Raw genomic sequence first — 18,881 nt, 5'->3', positions numbered from 1 at the left:
AAGCACTGACAGATGGACAGACCGGCATGCACACATGGACATACGGACACGAGCGTACACACAGACAGATGGGGACACAGGCATGGACAGACAGTCATGCACACATGGACATACGGACACGAGCGTACACACAGACAGATAGACACACAGGCATGCACACACGGACAGATGGACACGAGCGTGCACACACGGACAGATGGACACAGGCATGCACAAATGGACAGATGGACACAGGCATGCACAAATGGACAGATGGACACGAGCGTGCACACATGGACATATGGGCACAAGCGTGCACACATCAGCAGATGGACAGACAGACACGCACACATGATAAGATGAACAGGACAGACAGGCATGCACACACAGACACGAGCATGCACACACGGACAGATGGACAGACAGACATGCACACAAGATGGACAGGACAGACAGGCATGCACACAGACGAGCATGGACAGACAGACACGCACACACGGACAGATGGACAGACAGACACGCACACACGGACAGATGGACAGACAGACACGCACACACGGACACGTACTGATACACACATATATCCTATGGTACAAACTGACACACACACACACACACACACACATGATGATTACTCAGATGCTCTGGAATGAATGAATCATCGGTCATGCGCTCTGAGCCATCTGTGTATATTAACTTTGTACGGCTTTATGGGGACTTTCTGGAACTTTCTCTCGGAGCCCCACATCATCGTGTCTGTCTGCTTTGGTGTGCATTATCTCAGGCTGACATGCTCGTCAGGCCGTGAATAGTCTTTGAATAAAAAATTGCCAGGGAACGGAATGCAATCTTTCTCTTATTCACTCTGAAACTCTGCGTTTTATTTTTATTCCACACTTCTGTGATTACCACGTTCCACTCGGGTGTCTAATTAACTTTTCACATGATAGCGCTGACGCTTCAGACTTGGTTCAGATTATGGCACAAAGCAGCATACGTGTGTGTGTGTGTGTGTGTGTGTGTGTGTGTGTGTGTGTGTGTGTGTGTGTGTGTGTGTGTGTGTGTGTGTGTGTGTGTGTGTGTGTGTGTGTGTGTGTGTGTGTGTGTGTGTGTGTGTGTGTATATATATATATTCCCAAATGCTTAGATTTTTATTTCTAAATTCAAATCAAGAGAAAACAATCACCAGTGGAATTTATTTATTTATTTGCTTGCTTATTTGTGTGAAGCGAGCACAGCGAGTTTATAAGAAAATACTTTCAGAATTGAAAAAGTAGCCGTCTTATTCCAAGCATCCTGCATGCCAGCTGTGGCTTACCTGCTGTTCGGTAAAGATCAGGCTTCACAATCGTGATGTATTTTCTCCTGTATGAATTTACACTTTATGATGCTATAATAAGTGTCGTCGTTTTTTTTTGTTTTTTTTCTTTCTTTCTTTTTTTCCCCCTCCTTCTTTTTTTGAAGCTCGATTCTTGCATGGTTTACAGTCTCGCAACCCGAAGCTATAACCGGGCAGATTTTCCTGCAGCAGCTTCAGCGGCAGTCAGTTATCAAGAGTTTTATTCTAAATTAAAAGCACTAATTTATACCTTCACGCTTATCTGTCGGTAGGTAGATAGCAGGATTTGCTATAAAACTCTTTCATGTGTAGAGATATCGGGGTTCTTTATACTTCTGATCAGTCTGACTTTCTGTTTAAATCCTCACAAGCGTCCTGTCTGTAGTTTCCTGCAGTGAATCTTGCTAATGGTGTTCACTGGCTTAATAAACTATGCTGTTTGTTTTGCGCTCCCATCTTCAGGCGATCACGCCGCTCTGTCAGGCACCTTCAGGGTTTTTTTTTTTTTTCCTCCTCTTTGTTTCTTTTTAGAACGGATTTCGATGTGCTTCTGTACAGGAGAATATTTCCAACACTGCGAAAAGGCAGCCGAGGCAAACGGTCTAGAACGTTTGGTCTTTTTAAAAAGAATCATTTTCTGTTGTTTGTATTCATTTTGATGGAATCCATCAGTTTGCATTTACCGACATCTTCAGCTTGAAGTGATTTTTTGATCTCTTTTTTTAACGAATGTGACCTAAATAAACACCACATCACTAAAGATTCTTTAATCCTTTTTCTTTTGTTTGTTATGGGGGTTTTTTATGCGCAGGATAATCTGAATCCTAGGAGTCGATTCCAAAATGAGTCGATTCCCGGAGACAGATCCAAAGCTGTGGGGTCGATTCGATACAGCTTGCAAGGAGTTTTTGTTTGTTTGTTTGTTTGTTTTTATGAAATTTTTGATTACATTTACATCTAAACATAAACATCTTTTTAAAATTTTGTGTGCATTGAGAGTTGAAAAAAGAAAAAAAAAAACTAATTTGCAGTGTTGAAAACTAAGTCGACTCCAAAGCTTTGGAGTCGATTCAACTCCCTAGACACGATTCACACATGCTAAATTCTTTTGTGTTTGCAAGTTAGCAGCGGGGAGGAAAAATCAACAGGATACTGTGACCTTATACGAGTCTGGGTAATTTACTAATAACATTCGACTTTGTTTAAGACTTTGTTTTCCTAATAAAACCTTCATGACCGCGTGTGTGTATCTCGGCTTGTGTGTCATGAAGCTTTTTGCCGTGTGTTAGTTTAGAGATGGGAGGATAGCAGGTCTAATTGCTTCCTTGTGAATAATTTCCCAGCTCTAATTTAGCGGTAATGAGCACGGTCGCTGCCTGCGTGTTTATTTATACGAGCTGAAATTGACAGGGACGACGTCGACCGCGGTGTTATTCTGCATTCGATTTTTACACCGCGCACGCACAAAGCTTTCAAAATGAATCACACAATTCATGTATGCATATATCGCTGCTTTTTTTGTTTTTGTTTTTTTACCCAATTTGGAGTCTCATTTTTGTTTTTTGTTTTATCTTTCACAGGCGGAAGGAGAAGACAACCTGAAGAAGATGCAGCTGATGGAGTTAGCCATCTTAAACGGAACCTACAGAGACACCAATATTAAAGCTCGTAAGACACACACACACACACACTTCGCTACACAAGAGTTCGAAGTGGAAGTCCACTCTCTCCATCACGTCCATCTTCACCGTCTCTCCATCTCTCTACCTCTCCTCTGTTAAAAGCTGTTCCAAACGTAATCGACGTTCTGTATACGTGCCGTACGATTTAGTCCCGGTTGTGTGTTTGTGTGCATTTTTTAAAGCGTGTACCTGCAGCCTGGACGCCTTGTAATCACGACGTGCTCATAAATATGCACGTTTCTGTAAACGTGGCTCCGCCTCCATCATGCATATTAATGCAACATGCAGCTCTTTTTATGGGGACAATGTGTACACTGTGCAAATCTTTAATACTCACGACTCGGACTGTAAGCTGCTTCGTATTAACACAAAAGATCTCGTCCACGTGGAAGGCTGCGTCTCGGGGCTGCCATGCGCCGCTATTTAAACCGACGCAACACAAAGATCCTCGCGTTCGAACGCGTCTCGTTTAAAGCAGCCGGGGAAAAGTTATGAGCTGTGCAGTAAAATTCCACCGAAGGACCAGAAGGTTTTACAGACACCATATTCAGCTCGGTAACGAGATCCGTGTGTCCTTCAGAGTTACTGATGACCTGCGAGGTCAAGCAGTTTAAAAATAAATAAATAAATCAATTCAAAATTAGCATAAAGGTGTAAAAAAAAAAAAAAAAAAAACGTAAGAATTAAGCGATTCCAGCGTGGAGTGGAGTAATGAATGAACTGTAATTTCTCAAGCCAATTCCTCTTTATTGTTTTTTATTTATTTATTTATTTACTTTGTTCAATCCCCCGTGTCTCCGTTAATAATATTTGTATATTATTTGTCTGTTCAATGTGGTGACACTCATCAGTATAAAAAAGAGAGAGAGAGAAGAGACTGATTAAATCAGCTAAAATTAAAATTTAATGGATGTTTACTCTGAAGAATTCTCATCGGGACCAAGTCGTGCCTAGCGAATACGTAACGCTGTGATTTGTCTTCTTAATTTAAACCCTGCTCTTTTTTTTTTCTTTCTTTTTTTTTCCTGGAGCCAAGGGTTGCGATTTATCCGTCCGAGTTACGTCGGACGCTCGGATTTCAAGCGAAGCAGTTTTTTTTTTTTTTTTTTGAGTGCAGTCTGTAACTCTTCTCATCTCCGTCTAATCGTTTTAATCCCGATGACATTTCAGTAACGAAAGTGTCGTATCTTCCAGAAGATTCTGTAGCGCAGGGATTTTGAAATCCTTAACAAAGGGCACGAAAAGCAAAACTTTCCCTGACTGCGAGTCGACCGCAGTTAAACACACGACTCACGGAGGGATTTTAACCATCATGGCAGCCCAGTTTGATCAGACCCACACGTGTGACGAGAGCTGATCATGTGGATGATGGAGCGGGGTTTAAAGTGCTGAGTGGTGCCTCGATGTGTTCTGTGCATCTACTGATGGACACTTGTGTTTGTTTGTGTCCTTATTTATTTATTTATTTATTTGCCCTCATGTTATGTTGGTTGCGGGGCTTGTTTTTAGTTCTGTGGGTTTTTTTACGGTTCACTGTTGATCATTGCATGAACTAATTTTTCTTTTTTCTTTTTTTTTTGCCCTCCCTCCCCTCCCCCCGTCCCCTCCCCTCCCCCTCTATATTTCTGCTTTGGCACGTTTGTATCCGCTTCCTTCACTAAAACCACTAAAAACCTGAAATCCAAACCGTGCTTTTACTTCTTTCTTCCGTCTTTCTTCTTTCTCTTGGTTTCCACCTCCACACATTTGTCCTTAATATTTAATACCACTGTTTGTCCGTCCGTCCTTCCATCTTTCTCTCCCTCCTGTGCTGTTGTCTCTCGTTCCTTCATTATCATCTCTTCTCTTCTTTCCTTTTCTCTCTTCCGTCTGTCTGCTCTCTTACACCAGCGAACCTTGCGTTCTCTCTTGCAGCGGCGGCCGCAGCGGCTCAAGGCCCTCGGCTCATTGCCGCCCCCACCGGTCAGGTACTCCCTCCTTCAGCTCTGCGCCCCCCGACCCCGGCCGGCACGCCCATCATGAACCTCATCCGTCCCGCGCAGATGCCCGCCATGCTGCCCAATGGCACCCCGACGCTGGTGCCCCCTTCGCCTGACGCAGGCATCATCTACGCCACGCCCTACGACTACCCGTACGCCCTGGCAGCGCCCACCTCTCTCCTGGAGTACCCCATCGAGCACGGAGGCGTCCTAGGTAAGCGGGCGTGGGGGCTCGGTGCTTCAGGCTTCGGCGGGCATCAGGACGGCGCCGCCGCAATGTTTTACGGGGGCAGCTTGGACATGATGATGCCAAGCCCTGCCCAGGACTTAGTCCAAGGTAAATACGTGCTGAGCAGCTGAGGCCCGGTGTTGGACAGGGGTTGTAAGGACGGATGTGTGTGAGACAGGTGGCGAGGACGCGTCCTTATTTAAAGATGACAGTTTTTCCATTCCTTTATCTCCTGGGCTTGGCTTTTTTTGTGTATTTTTTCCTGTTCTGGGTTCTGTAGGGCAAAACAAAGTCTGTGCAAGGTAGGATTCCTTTGTGTGTACATGCGCACACACACACACACACACACACACACACACACACGCACACGCACACAGGCTGTCAACATTCAGAGTGATGGGGACATGCTTGCTTGCACACATCTCTCCTTTCTGTCTGCCTATCTCCCCAACAGCCCAGCCTTCTTTCTCTCTCCCCCTCCCTCTTTCTCTCTCTCCCCCCCTCTCTCATTCTCTCCCTCTCTCTCCCCCCTCTCTCTCCCCTTCTCTCTCTCTCTCTCCCTCTCTCTCCCCCCTCTCTCTCATTCTCTCCCTCCCCCTCTCTCCCATTCTCTCCCTCCCTCACTCTCTCTCCCTCTCTCTCATTCTCCCTCTCTCTCCCCCCTCTCTCCCTCCTGCTCTAACTCTCTCTCATTCTCTCTCTCTCCCTCTCTCTCTCTTTCCCCTCTCTCTCCCCCCTCTCTCACACTATCTCCCTCCCCCTTTCTCCCATTCTCTCCCTCTCTCTCATTCTCCTTCTCTCTCCCTCCCTCTCTCTCTCCCTCTCACGCTCTCCCCTCCTCTCCCACCCTCTCTCCCTCTGAGGCATGTCTGCAGGTGGATCCCTGCTGCTGCTGAAATGCTCTTCTGCGTGTGTTTGCTTCTGCTGCAGGCTGTGACACCGGAGTGTGTGCAGTCCTGCAGCGAGCGCTCGGCTCACACACACACACACACACCTCTTCCTCCCCCCCCCCTCCTTCTTGTTGCCTTCCTCTCGAGTCCCTACATTAGTTGTCACCCCAGAGTCAGTGCTCACACTGTTGGTCAGTAATGAGAGACTTCACACACTACACTGTACATGTGGTGCTAGACGAGATGTACAGACACGTCTAGACGCTGAAAACTTTGCTCTCTGCTCTTTAACTGCTCCGAGTGGATTAGAGCTCGTCTCCGTCTCAGTGGACACACACCACTCTGTTAACCCACACACACTCCTTTATTCCTCTCTTTCCCATGCTTTATTTTTGAACCTACATTTTTCCTCTGTCCTTCCTTTCCTTTGTCTTTCTCTCCCACTCTGTCACTGTCTCTCCTTTTCTCACTCTGTCTCTTCTCTCCCACCCCCACCCCCGTCTTTTTCTCTCTTTCACACCGTCTCTCCTTTCCTCCTTGTCTGTCTCTACACTTCTGTCTTTCTCTGTTATTTGTCTATACCCTTTTATCTGTTCGTCCATCAATCTCTCTCTGTCCCTCTCTCACTCTCTCTGTCTCGAAGTCTCTCTCTCTGACCCACTTCTGTCATTTTCTGTTCCCCTCTTTTTCTTTCTTTTCTCTCTTTTTTCCTTCCCTTTTTACTTCCTCCTTATACTTTCTTTCTTAGTCAATGCTCTCTCTCTCTCTCTCTCTCTCTCTCTCTCTCTCGCTCTCTCTCTCTCTCTCTCTCTCCAGCCCAAAAAATAACTCCCCGTCTAACAGTCGCCTGCGTCTTGCTGACCTCAGAGGAAGTGGAGGTCTTCAGTAAGGTCCACAGCTGCGTCTGTAAGGGCTGTGGGTCTGTCAGGGGTTTATTATTCCTTGCCCACCTGTCTCAAAATATATCAAACCTACTACTGTGAAAATCTGGCTGCTAAATGCCTCACTTATTAAGCTGAAAGAAACAAAGTGTGTTATGTCCAGTTTCTAGCCTTGATTTGTTTAGACTGTGTGTGTGTGTGTGTGTGTGTGTGTGTGTGTGTGTGTGTGTGTGTGTGTGTGTGTGTGTGTGTGTGTGTGTGTGTGTGTGTGTATAAAGTCTGTAAAGCCGGACCGAGCACCTCCAGCTCTACCTCAGCTCCTTACTAAGATTTCAGCTAGTTCTTTCTGTTTGTACTGGAGGTGCAGCTGGATTTGTTGGGTCCGGCTGTCCGGCTTCAGAATGTGTCTAACCTTATGGACCTGTTACGATCTAGGTGCAATGGCTACTAAAGTGCGGAGACATGACTCACGGGTCCATCCTTACCAAAGGATAGTGACCGCAGACAGAGGTTAGTTAGAGAAGACACTTCTTATGTCTTTTATTATTATTATTATTATTTCTTTATCATTTTTTTTAAACTGTGTTCCAAATGCAAAAAAGACTGTATGTTTTCAGATGTACTGATTCTAGATCACTCACATTCCTTTACTCTTTAAATATTTCTAAAACCTCCGCTTCAGCACTGTAGAGTTTCAGCACTTCAGTACAGTGTTTATGTCTGGAGTGTGAGGAGTACTCCTGTTTACCCCGACAGTAGACCTGCCAGCATCCGTACGGATTTTGCGTCCAAATTACGTCGCTACGTTTCCGCCATGTCAAATAAATAAATAAATAAATAACACACCACCGTCTTGTATCATTTTTCCACACCCCCAAATCAGCCACTTCGGGTCCAGAACCGCTGACGGCCGTGTAGGCGTTTACGCTAGACTTTAAGCCCCGCCCACTTTCTCTAGCTTTAACTTTTAGCATTAAACACGTACATAAGTAACATCAATTAAGTGTATTTATGTCATGCTGAAATTTCAGGTGAAATCAGAAAAGCAAGCGCAAAATTTATTTCCGAAATCGCAAGTTCGAGTCTCGACGATGCTGCAGCCGTCCGTGTGGCCCGGAGAGCGACGATGTCGGACAGGTGCTAGTCTGCATTCTGTGAGCTTATGTATGAGGAAGAGGGCAGACTGCTGTAGGGTGGATTTGTGTGTCTTAGAGGAAGGTAAAGGAAACCGGTCCATGGTGCTCTAGCGGCAGGGTTCGATTCGCAGGCAGCGAGGGCTTAACTCTGTCAGTGCTGGTTCCAAGCCAGGCCTGAGTAAAATATCAGGGCTGCGTAAGGAAAGCCATTAAAAACCGGAAGAATCCGAAAGACCAACAGCAGCAATTATACTATAGAAGAGATTTGGTGAAAGTATAGACGGGGAAAAACGTCCCGGTTTCTCCGAGCGGTTATTATACAGAGCGTCTACGTGTTCCTGGTCTTCAGTGCTGGCAGGTCTGCGTCACAAAATCAAGATCAAACACATATTTGACACTTATCCTCACAAGATGGCTCATTTTAATCCAAAAAAAAAAACAAAAACCTAAAACCACAGTGAAGCATTTTGTGCGCTACTTTAATGCGAATGTAAGGTACTGTTACTTTCTACTGGACATTTTCTAGGAATATTGTATTTATGCTCCTGTACAGAATTACCAACAAAAATAAAGAGGGAATTATTTTTTTATGGAAACTTAAAACTTTAGTCGTATTGATTTATTGATTGATTGGATTGATTTATTGTGCAACGTAGCGCACCGTCTCTTAGCCCTCTTACCACTAATTGCTGTCTGTAACCCGCATTCCAACCCGAAGGGCACTAAAACGTTACTAGCTTTTTGTTTTGGTTTTGTTTTTTGTGTGTTTGACATTCCTTGGCTTCTGTTTGTGGGTACTTGGGGGCAACGTAGCGCTTATTTTAACGTTAATAACACCGTGATTTATAACCTTGTGATTCTGGTTGGAGGGGGCGGGGCTCTAGTTTGTCAATCATGATGCCCTGATCATGATTCAAAGCAGATTTAGCTTGCGTTCGTCTCTCAGCTCTGGGGTTTAAAGGTGGATCAGATTTGAAGGATGTTGCATTCATTTGTAGTGTTTTTTAAAAAAAAAATGTCTTTAGTCTCTTCTTTGCTGACACTAATATCCTTTCTATCTGTTTTTATTTCCTTTTTATTTATTTTTGTTTTGTTCCTAACCACCTAGCCGCCACCGGCAACTAACAAATGACCTCTGACCTCTGAACTCTTCACCCAATGATGAGCCGCCCCAAGCCTGCCTGCTGATCAGATTAACTGGTAATTGCCTTTTGCTAGCCTGTTGGACGCTGAGAAAACGAGAGGCATCTGTGACCCTAACACACACAACTACACAAGAAATCAAACGCCTACAACCCAACAACGTTGTGATGAATTCTTTTTTTTTTTTTTTTTTTTAAATAAATGACGGGCGTTTTGTTTATTGACTGTAACAACACTTTTTTTTTCCTTTCTTTTTTTTTTAATTTGTCCCACTTCCTGCTCGTTTCTTTCTTTTTTTCTTTTTCAGTCCCTGATTTACTTCATTTGGGTGATTTTTTTTTTTTTGCTCTTTTGGTAGCAAAAAAAAAAATCTGCACTGAGTTAATAATAAGCAATAAAAAAAAAAACTCATTATTATTTTCTCCCTTATCTGCACATCCCCCTTTAGTGCGCTTTCGATAATTCGGAACGATCCGTGGCGCAGATTCAACGGACATCTAAAAATATACATATATATATATTATAATAATAAAAAATGGAAAAAAATTCTAGGTAGTTTAAAAAAAAAAGGAAGAAGGAAAGAAACCCACTCACAAACATGTTCTGTGTCATTGTCGTGTGTAGCAATGTTTTTTGTTTTTTTTCCTCTCTCCCCATTTTGCTTTGTTTTGTTTTGTTCTTTCATCTGTTACCAGTTTCACAATGCTGACACATTCTGGGTGCGCCTGTCAAGCTCACACCGAGTGCATGGCTAAAACCACGGACGCTTGTGGGTGGGGCGGGCGGGGGAGGGGTGGACTGCCTTTTTTTTTTTTTTTTTTCTCCATTTCATTTTTTACTTTTGTGTGTGTGTGTGTGTGTGTGTGTGATGGCAGAGAGCAGCGTAACTGTAGCTGCAGTACCGGGTGCCGTGTGGCAGATTTTTGGGTTTCGAAGAGTTTTCCGGAGAATTCTCAGTAATCTTAAGTCTAGGATGTTTGTGGCTGCGGTGATTTTGGGCAGGGAGAGTTTCGTTACTCACCTACGCCACCCCAGACATCCCCAGCCTCGAAAAATACAGTGCCTGAAGTTTCTAAAATGTATTTTTATTTTTGATTTTTTATTTTTTTGAATGAGCTGTGAGACAACAGACAAAAAAAAAAAATAAAAACCAAGTATTACGTGTGCGTATTTAGCCAAAGGGTCACAATTTGATCAGATGCTCGACGACGTGCGTTAGGCCTTCGATCGTCCGTGTGGTTGTTTGGGGGGGGATTTCTTCTTCTTTTTTTTTTGGTTTTTTTTTGGTTTTTTTTTTCTGTTCTTTTTTCCTAGTCTAGACTACGGAAAGTCGTGTGATGTGCCTGTGTACGTTTGACATCCAGCCAAATCGCATGAAATAGACAATAATCTCTCAGCCGCCGTGCTTTAGTCTCGCCGAACTCGAACAAACGCCAGAAACACTACGTCACCGAGAATTAGAGAACAAAGGATTTCTGTACATACCTGCATTTATATATATATATACATACACATATAAATAAAGGACATATTTTTTTCCCTTCATTTTTCTCTCTTCCCAACACCCCCCCCCTTTATTTTTCCTTTTTTTTTTCTTTTTTTTATTGTTCATAATTCTAAATTCTTTACATTTTTATCTAAAATTGGGGCGTCATGGAAGATTTTTTTCTCTTACACTATGGGATGGACCTCGATTTATTTTTCGATCGATGAGGGGGGGGGGCACAACGCTCATCCACAATGTGTCCCGCACAATTATTATTTTTTAAAAAGACATCAGTCCACAGTACCATAGGTTCCATAGAAGCCCAACCCAACTCTTTCTCAAGAAAAAAAACAAAAACAAACTAGGATGTGAAAGCCATGCCTGCCTGTTCAAATTGCTTTATACATACACGATCTATATAAATATATATATTAAAAACAAAATGTATACAAATGTAGATAATGTCATTGCATATGAAAATGCTGAAACGATCAAAAATTAGATACTTTTACAGGGTGCTGGAGAAGAGATATATTTTTGGCAATTTTAGCTTTTTATACTTAACTTGCAGTTACAAAATGTACAAAAAATGAAGAAAAAAAAATACGAAGGAAGGAAGATCTTTTGCTTATTGGCGATGAAAACCAAGAACCTTTTGGAGTATTTCTAGTTCTAAGCATTAAGAGGGAAGTCATTTGTAAAAGGGGGGGAAAAAGTGCCTTATTGATAGTTTGGGGTTTTTTGTTGTTGTTGGTTTTTTTTTTTTCTTCCTTTGTTTTGATTTTGCTCGTTTTGTTGTTTTTCTTCTACTTTTTTCTCTTTTTTTTTCTTTCTCCGAGTTACATTGTGTCGAGTGATATCGTGCGACAGCGAAAGCGATCGAGAAGGTGAAAGAGGAAGCGTGATGAAGTGTAGAGTTCGATTGTCGCCCAGCTGTGCCACTCAAATCTACTCTATGCAAAGAACAACAACAAAAAAAAAAAAAACGAAAGAAGGAGGAAAAAAAACGAAACGGAAAAAAAAATAGCCGTCATTCGACCAGCTAACAATGTGCCATGATTTGTCTTCCCAAGATTAGGTTTATATCTCTCTCTCTCTCTCTCTCTCTCTCTCTCTCTCTCTCTCTCTCTCTCTCTTTCTCTCTCTCTCATTCTCTCTCTCTCCTCTTTTTGCCATTGGAACAAAAGATCTCTCTCATTTTTCCGGTCTGTGTCTGTATTGTTACTGTTTAAAGCAAGCTGCCATTTAAAATTTGTAAAGCTTGAGCAAAAAAAGCTAAAAAATAATAATAATAATTTTTCTCCCTTTTCTGAGATTCTGTAAAGCTTCGAGCTTGTTTTTACACGAAGCCTCTCAGAAATCAGAGCCCAGTCCTCAGCATTTGAACAATAGGAGTTTAATTGCATTACGGGCCCCAAAAATAAAACTAAAAAAATCTCTATATGGCAGCCTGCTTCACTGTAAAGCTGTTACACAGGGAAAAGGTCAAGCTTTTATTTCTCTCTTCAGTCTCTCTCCGTCTGTCTCTCTCTTTTTCTCTCACTCTCAGTCTCTCTCTTTTTCTCTCACTCTCAGTCTCTCTCCGTCTGTCTCTCTCTCTCTCTGTTTCTCTCTGTCAGTCTCTCTCTCTCCCTCTCTCTCTCTCTCTCTCTCTGTTTGTAATGAAATGCAATATCAGACCGGAGCTTGGAGAAGACGGCCCTGATTTCATAAGCAGTATTAGGTGAAATGCCCTCCGCGATGTTACTACATGCCGTCGGTCATTGTTTTAAGGTCGATTTAGTCCATCAGGTTTATAGAGAAAATCTCTTGTATTCTCTCCTGCCTGCCTACTATATGTATAATAATGTAATTTACAATCATTGTTACAGGTTTCTAATGTATTTTTCTAACTCCATTTTATATGTATATTATAAATCACTCTTCTGCCTGTTTTTTTGTTTTGTTTTGTTTTTTTTTAATAATAATAATAATGCCCACTACATTTATTTTTATTTTAATTATGAACTCACCTCTTTTGCTGTCTTACTCAGAAACCCAAGTCTCTCCTGTTGGGAGCTTTGCCTTTCCAACACATTATATTTAATTTCCTTGCCGATCTTTAGCTTGTTTAACTCATTAGCGACTATATTAGTTTTCCTTGTCAAGATTTTATTTACATGCTTGCATTTAGTTTTTCATGGTGTATGCTGTTATTTTCTTATTAACCCCCCTTGCCATTTATTTTAATAAAATATTCTTAGTAAGAATTTTACTAACTTTGCTGATATTTTTGTTGGTCTTGTGTTTAACCTGTTGAATGAATGTACTACTTTTTGACCTGGTTCACGGACTAACACCATTAAAACACAGAAATGAAGGAATCGCACTAACACACAAACACACACGTGTGTGTATGACATGCTTAGGATTACACAGACACTGAATCCTGGACTTGGACACATACACGCACATCACGCTACTCTGCTGACCTGAACACACTGTCTGTCTCTCACTAAACACACACACACACACACACACACACACCACTCAGTTTAAAAAATAATCCATTTTATTCAATTCCTCTCCAACTTTCACACCAACCTCCTGATTACAATCAGTGTTTATTAAAGAACAGCACATCACACTTCTGATCCATTTCTGCTCCGGCAGCTACAGTAATAAATATAAGCCTTTATGTCCCAAAAAAAAAACACTTCAGAAACCATTCAGCTGTTGTTCGGCTCGTGCTTTAACAAGACACCGACACCGGAGACTTGTACAAAATTAAGTTTACAAACATTTCCGATCCGTTTTGTGTCAGTTATTTAATTTTAATGTAATATAATGTAGTATTAAACTTAGCATCTCAAAACCCCTCCAAAAAAATATTTTTTTTTTTACTGATATTGAGACTCCTTTCAAAAGAGAAAAAAAAATCTGTTCATGTCATTAATTTCAAACTTTTTTAGATCTTTTGTGATTAAAAAAAAGATATGCACACGTCTTTTTATATATATATATATATATATATATATATATATATATACAGTACAGACCAAAAGTTTGGACACACCTTCTCATTCAAAGAGTTTTCTTTATTTTCATGACTATGAACATTGAAGGCATCAAAACTATGAATTATTAACACGTGGAATTATATACGTACATAAAAAGTGTGAAACAACTGAAAATGTCATATTCTAGGTCCTTCAAAGTAGCCACCTTTTGCTTTGATTACTGCTTTGCACGCTCTTGGCATTCTCTTGATGGTCGTCACCTGAAATGGTCTTCCAACAGTCTTGAAGGAGTTCCCAGAGATGCTTAGCACTTGTTGGCCCTTTTGCCTTCACTCTGTGGTCCAGCTCACCTCAAACCATCTGGATTGGGTTCAGGTCCGGTGACTGTGGAGGCCAGGTCATCTGGCGCAGCACCCCATCACTGTCCTTCATGGTCAAATAGCCCTTACACAGCCTGGGGGTGTGTTTGGGGTCATTGTCCTGTTGAAAAGGTGGTGTGTCCAAACTTTTGGTCTGTACTCTGTGTGTGTGTGTGTATTTATATATTAACCTTGCATTCAGATCTACAATAAGTGCAGACAATCAACACTTTCAGAATCCCGAATTAAACATTAGACTGAAAAAATATAAACTGGAGCCGATTCATTTCTTTCTTTCTTTATAAATAAATAAATAAATAAAAGCAGTTAAACTATGCGTCTTTTTTTTTCTTTCTTTTTTCCCTTTAAAAGAAAAAACCTCTAAAGGATGCTGTCCGAGTCTCCTGGCATTAAATAATAAACAGACGGCTCCTTAACACGTGACGTGATGATGCACTTTAACACAAGCGTGTTGAACACAAACCCGTGACTCGACACTACGTTCGTGTCCTGCAGATGAAGCGGCACCTTCTGAACATATCTTACACAATCACAACCCATCAGGACGGATCTTCCTTCCTTATCCGTAATTAAACCTGGTCATCTTTTTTCCAGCTGATGTACAGAATCTTTTCAGCGTGGCAAAATTTTACCTCAGCAGGACGCTGTTTAACAAACCCGCACGATTTACCCCGGGTGCGTTTACTTTTTCCAGTCCTGCGTGTTCTCAGTGCCATAGAAGTGCCTTGTGTCTGTGTCCGGAGTTTTATTTCAGCTCCCAGACTTCTGCCAATAAATAAATAAATCGATCTAAACAAGTCTGCTCTTGCGAGAGCTGCTTGTTTTTTGTCGCCATGGAGACCGAACGATAGTCTCATCGAAGTCCAACACAAATATCTCTGGATTATTTTCTTCCTTTGTTGAATTGGTTGTTTTGTTTTTGCCATTTGTTCCTGTTCATCTGAAACCTCAAGCACAATTAATAATGTAATGCGTACTAATTTTTTCGGTTTGGTTCTAATCCTGACATCAAGTCTCTCTCTCTTTTTTTCTTTTCTTTTCTCCCTTTAAGCTCTAAACTGTTCTCTCACTAATTCACCAGCTGTGGCGACTGACGCACAACATTAACCGTCATTAATCTAGTTTTCCGAGCCACTTTAACCCACTGAGTGAAACAAATCTCAAGTTTTATTCTATTTATTTTTATTATATATCTGTTCAAAAACTCACCTATTGGCTTCTCGTTCAATTTAAACTTTCAAGACCTCCTTAGTATTTTTTTTTTGTTTGCTTTTTTTAATGAGTGACATTATCGTGTTTTGAATGTACAATAGACAAAAAAACAACTTCAAAGTAATCATTTATTATTAATTCGACATTTTGTCACGAAAGTATATTTCCTTTTTTTAATGGAATTTTATTTTTAAATAAGCTTTTCATTCACTGTATTTTGTAGTGGCTCTGTGTTAATGTTTTTTTTTTAGATATATATATAACAATATAATCATTAATAATAACAATAATAATAATAATAATAATAATATAAAAATGAATGACATTTTTCTTTACTGTCTGGAAGTAAGGAGTATAAAAGCACATAGTATGAAGCGCTGCCGTATTGCTTCTTGTTACTCTGGATTTTATAGATATTCACACACTGGGCCTCGTTTATCAGACTACACACTTTTTATGAACAAATTTATTTGTAAAGGGATTTTTCGCAGGAATATTTACACAAGAAATGCAGCGTTCGAGTGTTGGTTGAAATGTTGAGGCATCCTGAGTCGGTGTACGTTTACATACAAGATGATTCGTCTAATGTAGGGAATCCCTGAACCTCGAGGTGTGAATTATTTTGTCCGGTTTTCTGTCATAATACTCAGTATCTCACTATTTTTAACTTCTGAGATAAGAGAGACTAAGTCAGAATAACAAGATAATTCATTAAAATAAGATGCTTAGCGAAGAAAATGAGATACTGAGTCAAAATGATACTAAGGTGAAGATGAGATACTACGACAAAATGATGTGCAAAACACTGACTAACAACATGAGTTACTAAGTGAAGATAATGAGATGCTATAATATAGTAAGGCAAAATAATGAGATACTAAGTCAAAATAACAAGATAATTTAAAAAAATTTAGTGAAGAAAATGACGCGTCACAGAATCAAAGTAACAAAATATTAAATGAAATGAAGGTCATCAAAATAAGATGCTTAGCGAAGAAAATAAGATACTAAGTTAAAATGACAGTGCTTTAACGAGATACTAAGACAAAATGATATGCTAACACTGATGAGATACCAAGTCAGAAATATTGATTTAGTAAGTCAAAAGAAGACCCTGAGTAACAAAATGAGTAAGATAATGAGATACTAATCCAAAATAATGAGATACTAAAATAACAAGATTCTAAATCAAAGCGAAATGGTAAGTTAAAAGAAATCAAAATAAGATGCTAATTAAGATCCTAAATCAAAACAAGATGTTTAGTGAAGAAAATGAGGCACTAAGTCAAAATGACTAGATAGCGATTTAATAAGATACTAAGTCAAAATGAGATACTAGGTCAGAATAGTGACTTAGTAAGTCAAAATAATGAAATAACTGAAAAGATACTAAGTCAGTCACTAGGTAATGCGTTACAATAATAAGATACTAAATCCAACCCCAAGTCAACAATAACAAGATACACCAGAAATGTTGCACTTCATATCATTTATCTATTAGGATTCCTTTATCTATTTAGGAAACCATTACGTATTTTATCATTTCTTTTTATTATTATTATTATTATTATTATTATTATTATTATTATTATTATTATTATTATTTTAAACTTCTGTCTGTTACGCTGTAAGTTTAAGTCATCTTGCTAACAGGAGGAGGAGTGATGACGGTTGATTCGTAGCTAATCGGAAACATTGTAGTTTGAACTGATGGGGTGTGGTAGCCTAGTGGTTAATGTGTTGGGCTACCAATCGGAAGGTTGGGGGTTCGAGTCCTACGTCCACCAAGCTGCCACTGCTGGGCCCCTGAGCAAGGCCCTTATCCCTCAGTTGTATAAAAATGAGATAAAAATGTAAGTCGCTCTGGATAATAGCATCTGCTAAATGCCATAAATGTAAATCAGTTATGGTGTAAACGCATGCGATCATTTAGGGCTGGTTAGAAAGTATTTTTGTTCACTTTTTTGTTTTCTACACAAACATTTGATGCACAACTTAAATAGAAGGTTGATAAACGAGGCCCATGTTCAATTTAAAGTCCGTTTAAAAAAAAACAAATCAATAAATAAAAAGAAAAAAATGCATTTCTGTCTTCTGCTTCGAACTGAAACCCAGAGGCGGTGTTTAAATAAAATATATATATATATCGGACCATGAAGTGCCTTTAGCGACTGTTTTATTCGACAGTCAGTAGTTTCATATGATCCATGTGCTATCCAGACCTCTGAAAGGAAAGTGCTGGCGTTTAACCTGCTTTTATTATTAATCATCAGACGATAAGGACTTCTGAAAACATTCCTCCATGGACTGCAAAGTGTAGTGCTTCTGCCAGCGTGGCACTCAGGGGGTTAAAGACAAACTACTACTTCTACCAAATTTTTTTTTTTTTTTTTAAATCTGGGCATAATAATCTACTGGAGCTTTTCCTTTTTTTAATGCTTTTTTTTTTTTTTTTTTTTTTTTAACTTTCTCATAATTTGTATGTTGTTCGAAGTCCGAGTGTGGAAAGCGATCAAGGTGCACTAAATCGCTGAATTTTTATTTTATTTTATTATCTTTTTTTGTGTGTGTGTTTTTTTAGACGGTATGTAAAGTTGTGTTTAAGATCTCTGTTGTTGCCTTGTTTTATATAATAGGTGGAAAATGAGGTTAGGAGATTAAAAAAAAACCAAAAAAAACAATTTTAATAAAAAAAATATGTAAAGGTGTTATGTTGCTCGTGCTGACATAAAAAAAAAAAGAAAGAAAACTGTGATGTGTGCAATAAAATATTTACAACTGGATTGTGTGGTGGCTGTATTTGGAGACCTTTTGTCATAAATCTATAAGGTAAGAAATGTATATTCATGTAGAAACACACACACACACACACACACACACACACACACACGCACACAAACGTACATGAGCTCACAGATCTTCATCCAATGGCTCGAATTGTATTTGTCGAAGTAAAATACGTTACTAACGTCGTGTGTAAGGTGAACTTACATAACAGTTCTTTCCTACGTCAGATATCCGGCTCGTCGTGAGAGGTTGTGATTGACGGCGGAGACAGAGTGTAACCCCGCCTACATTTAAAAAAATTTTTTTTTAAGGAAAATGTCTTAATTCATTTAACGTTTGATTTAGAAAACATTGAAATGCGAGACGGGAAGCTTTTATATGAGTCGCTCAAATATCCCGAGCACGTTGTTCCCTAATCCGTCAGATACTTTCTACAACACTGGAACGTACTGTAGCGTCGAGCTAAAAACACTAAACACGTTTTCTTGGTCGTCTGATGGACCCTCGTGTTCCACACATTCACACTCTTTTACACAAAATGACACAACCAGATAGAATTTCATCATTGTTGAATGTTTACAATATTAAAAATTTCTAAATTTTCCAAATCAACCGACACGACGATCCGTTTTACCGATGAAACGACCGCGCTTCCTAACAGACAGGAAGTCCTTTCATATCCGAATAACTTTAAATCCAAACACAACATTTTTATATTTGTCGTCCGTTATTTGTTGTGAAATCGATCCATTTCGGTTC

The 18,881-nt window shown here is 40.1% G+C and overlaps 1 protein-coding gene across 16 annotated transcripts in view; it reads left to right on the top strand.

The window, feature by feature from the left end:
* Window positions 1-18,881, top strand: part of qkia (QKI, KH domain containing, RNA binding a) — a 162,133-nt gene that overhangs the window by 54,300 nt on the left and 88,952 nt on the right. For 3 of the 16 annotated variants that reach the window (XM_047821403.1, XM_047821412.1, XM_047821413.1), the window contains exons 5-8: window positions 2,899-2,986; window positions 4,891-5,316; window positions 7,415-7,489; window positions 14,475-18,118. In XM_047821403.1, coding sequence (XP_047677359.1) covers window positions 2,899-2,986; window positions 4,891-5,316; window positions 7,415-7,489; window positions 14,475-14,539 — 654 coding nt within the window. In that variant the 3' untranslated portion in view covers window positions 14,540-18,118. Of the gene's footprint in view, window positions 1-2,898; window positions 2,987-4,890; window positions 5,317-7,414; window positions 7,490-7,661; window positions 7,828-9,223; window positions 12,999-14,474; window positions 18,119-18,881 lie in introns of those variants that run through there. The other 13 variants (XM_047821409.1, XM_047821411.1, XM_047821404.1 and 10 more) reach the window with 11 other exon arrangements.

The sequence above is a fragment of the Tachysurus fulvidraco genome, chromosome 12, assembly GCF_022655615.1.
Source record: "Tachysurus fulvidraco isolate hzauxx_2018 chromosome 12, HZAU_PFXX_2.0, whole genome shotgun sequence".
In the NCBI taxonomy this organism is placed as follows: domain Eukaryota; kingdom Metazoa; phylum Chordata; class Actinopteri; order Siluriformes; family Bagridae; genus Tachysurus; species Tachysurus fulvidraco.
The sequence above is the reverse complement of the archived record's forward strand: the minus strand, read 5'-3'. Positions and strand labels throughout refer to the sequence as shown.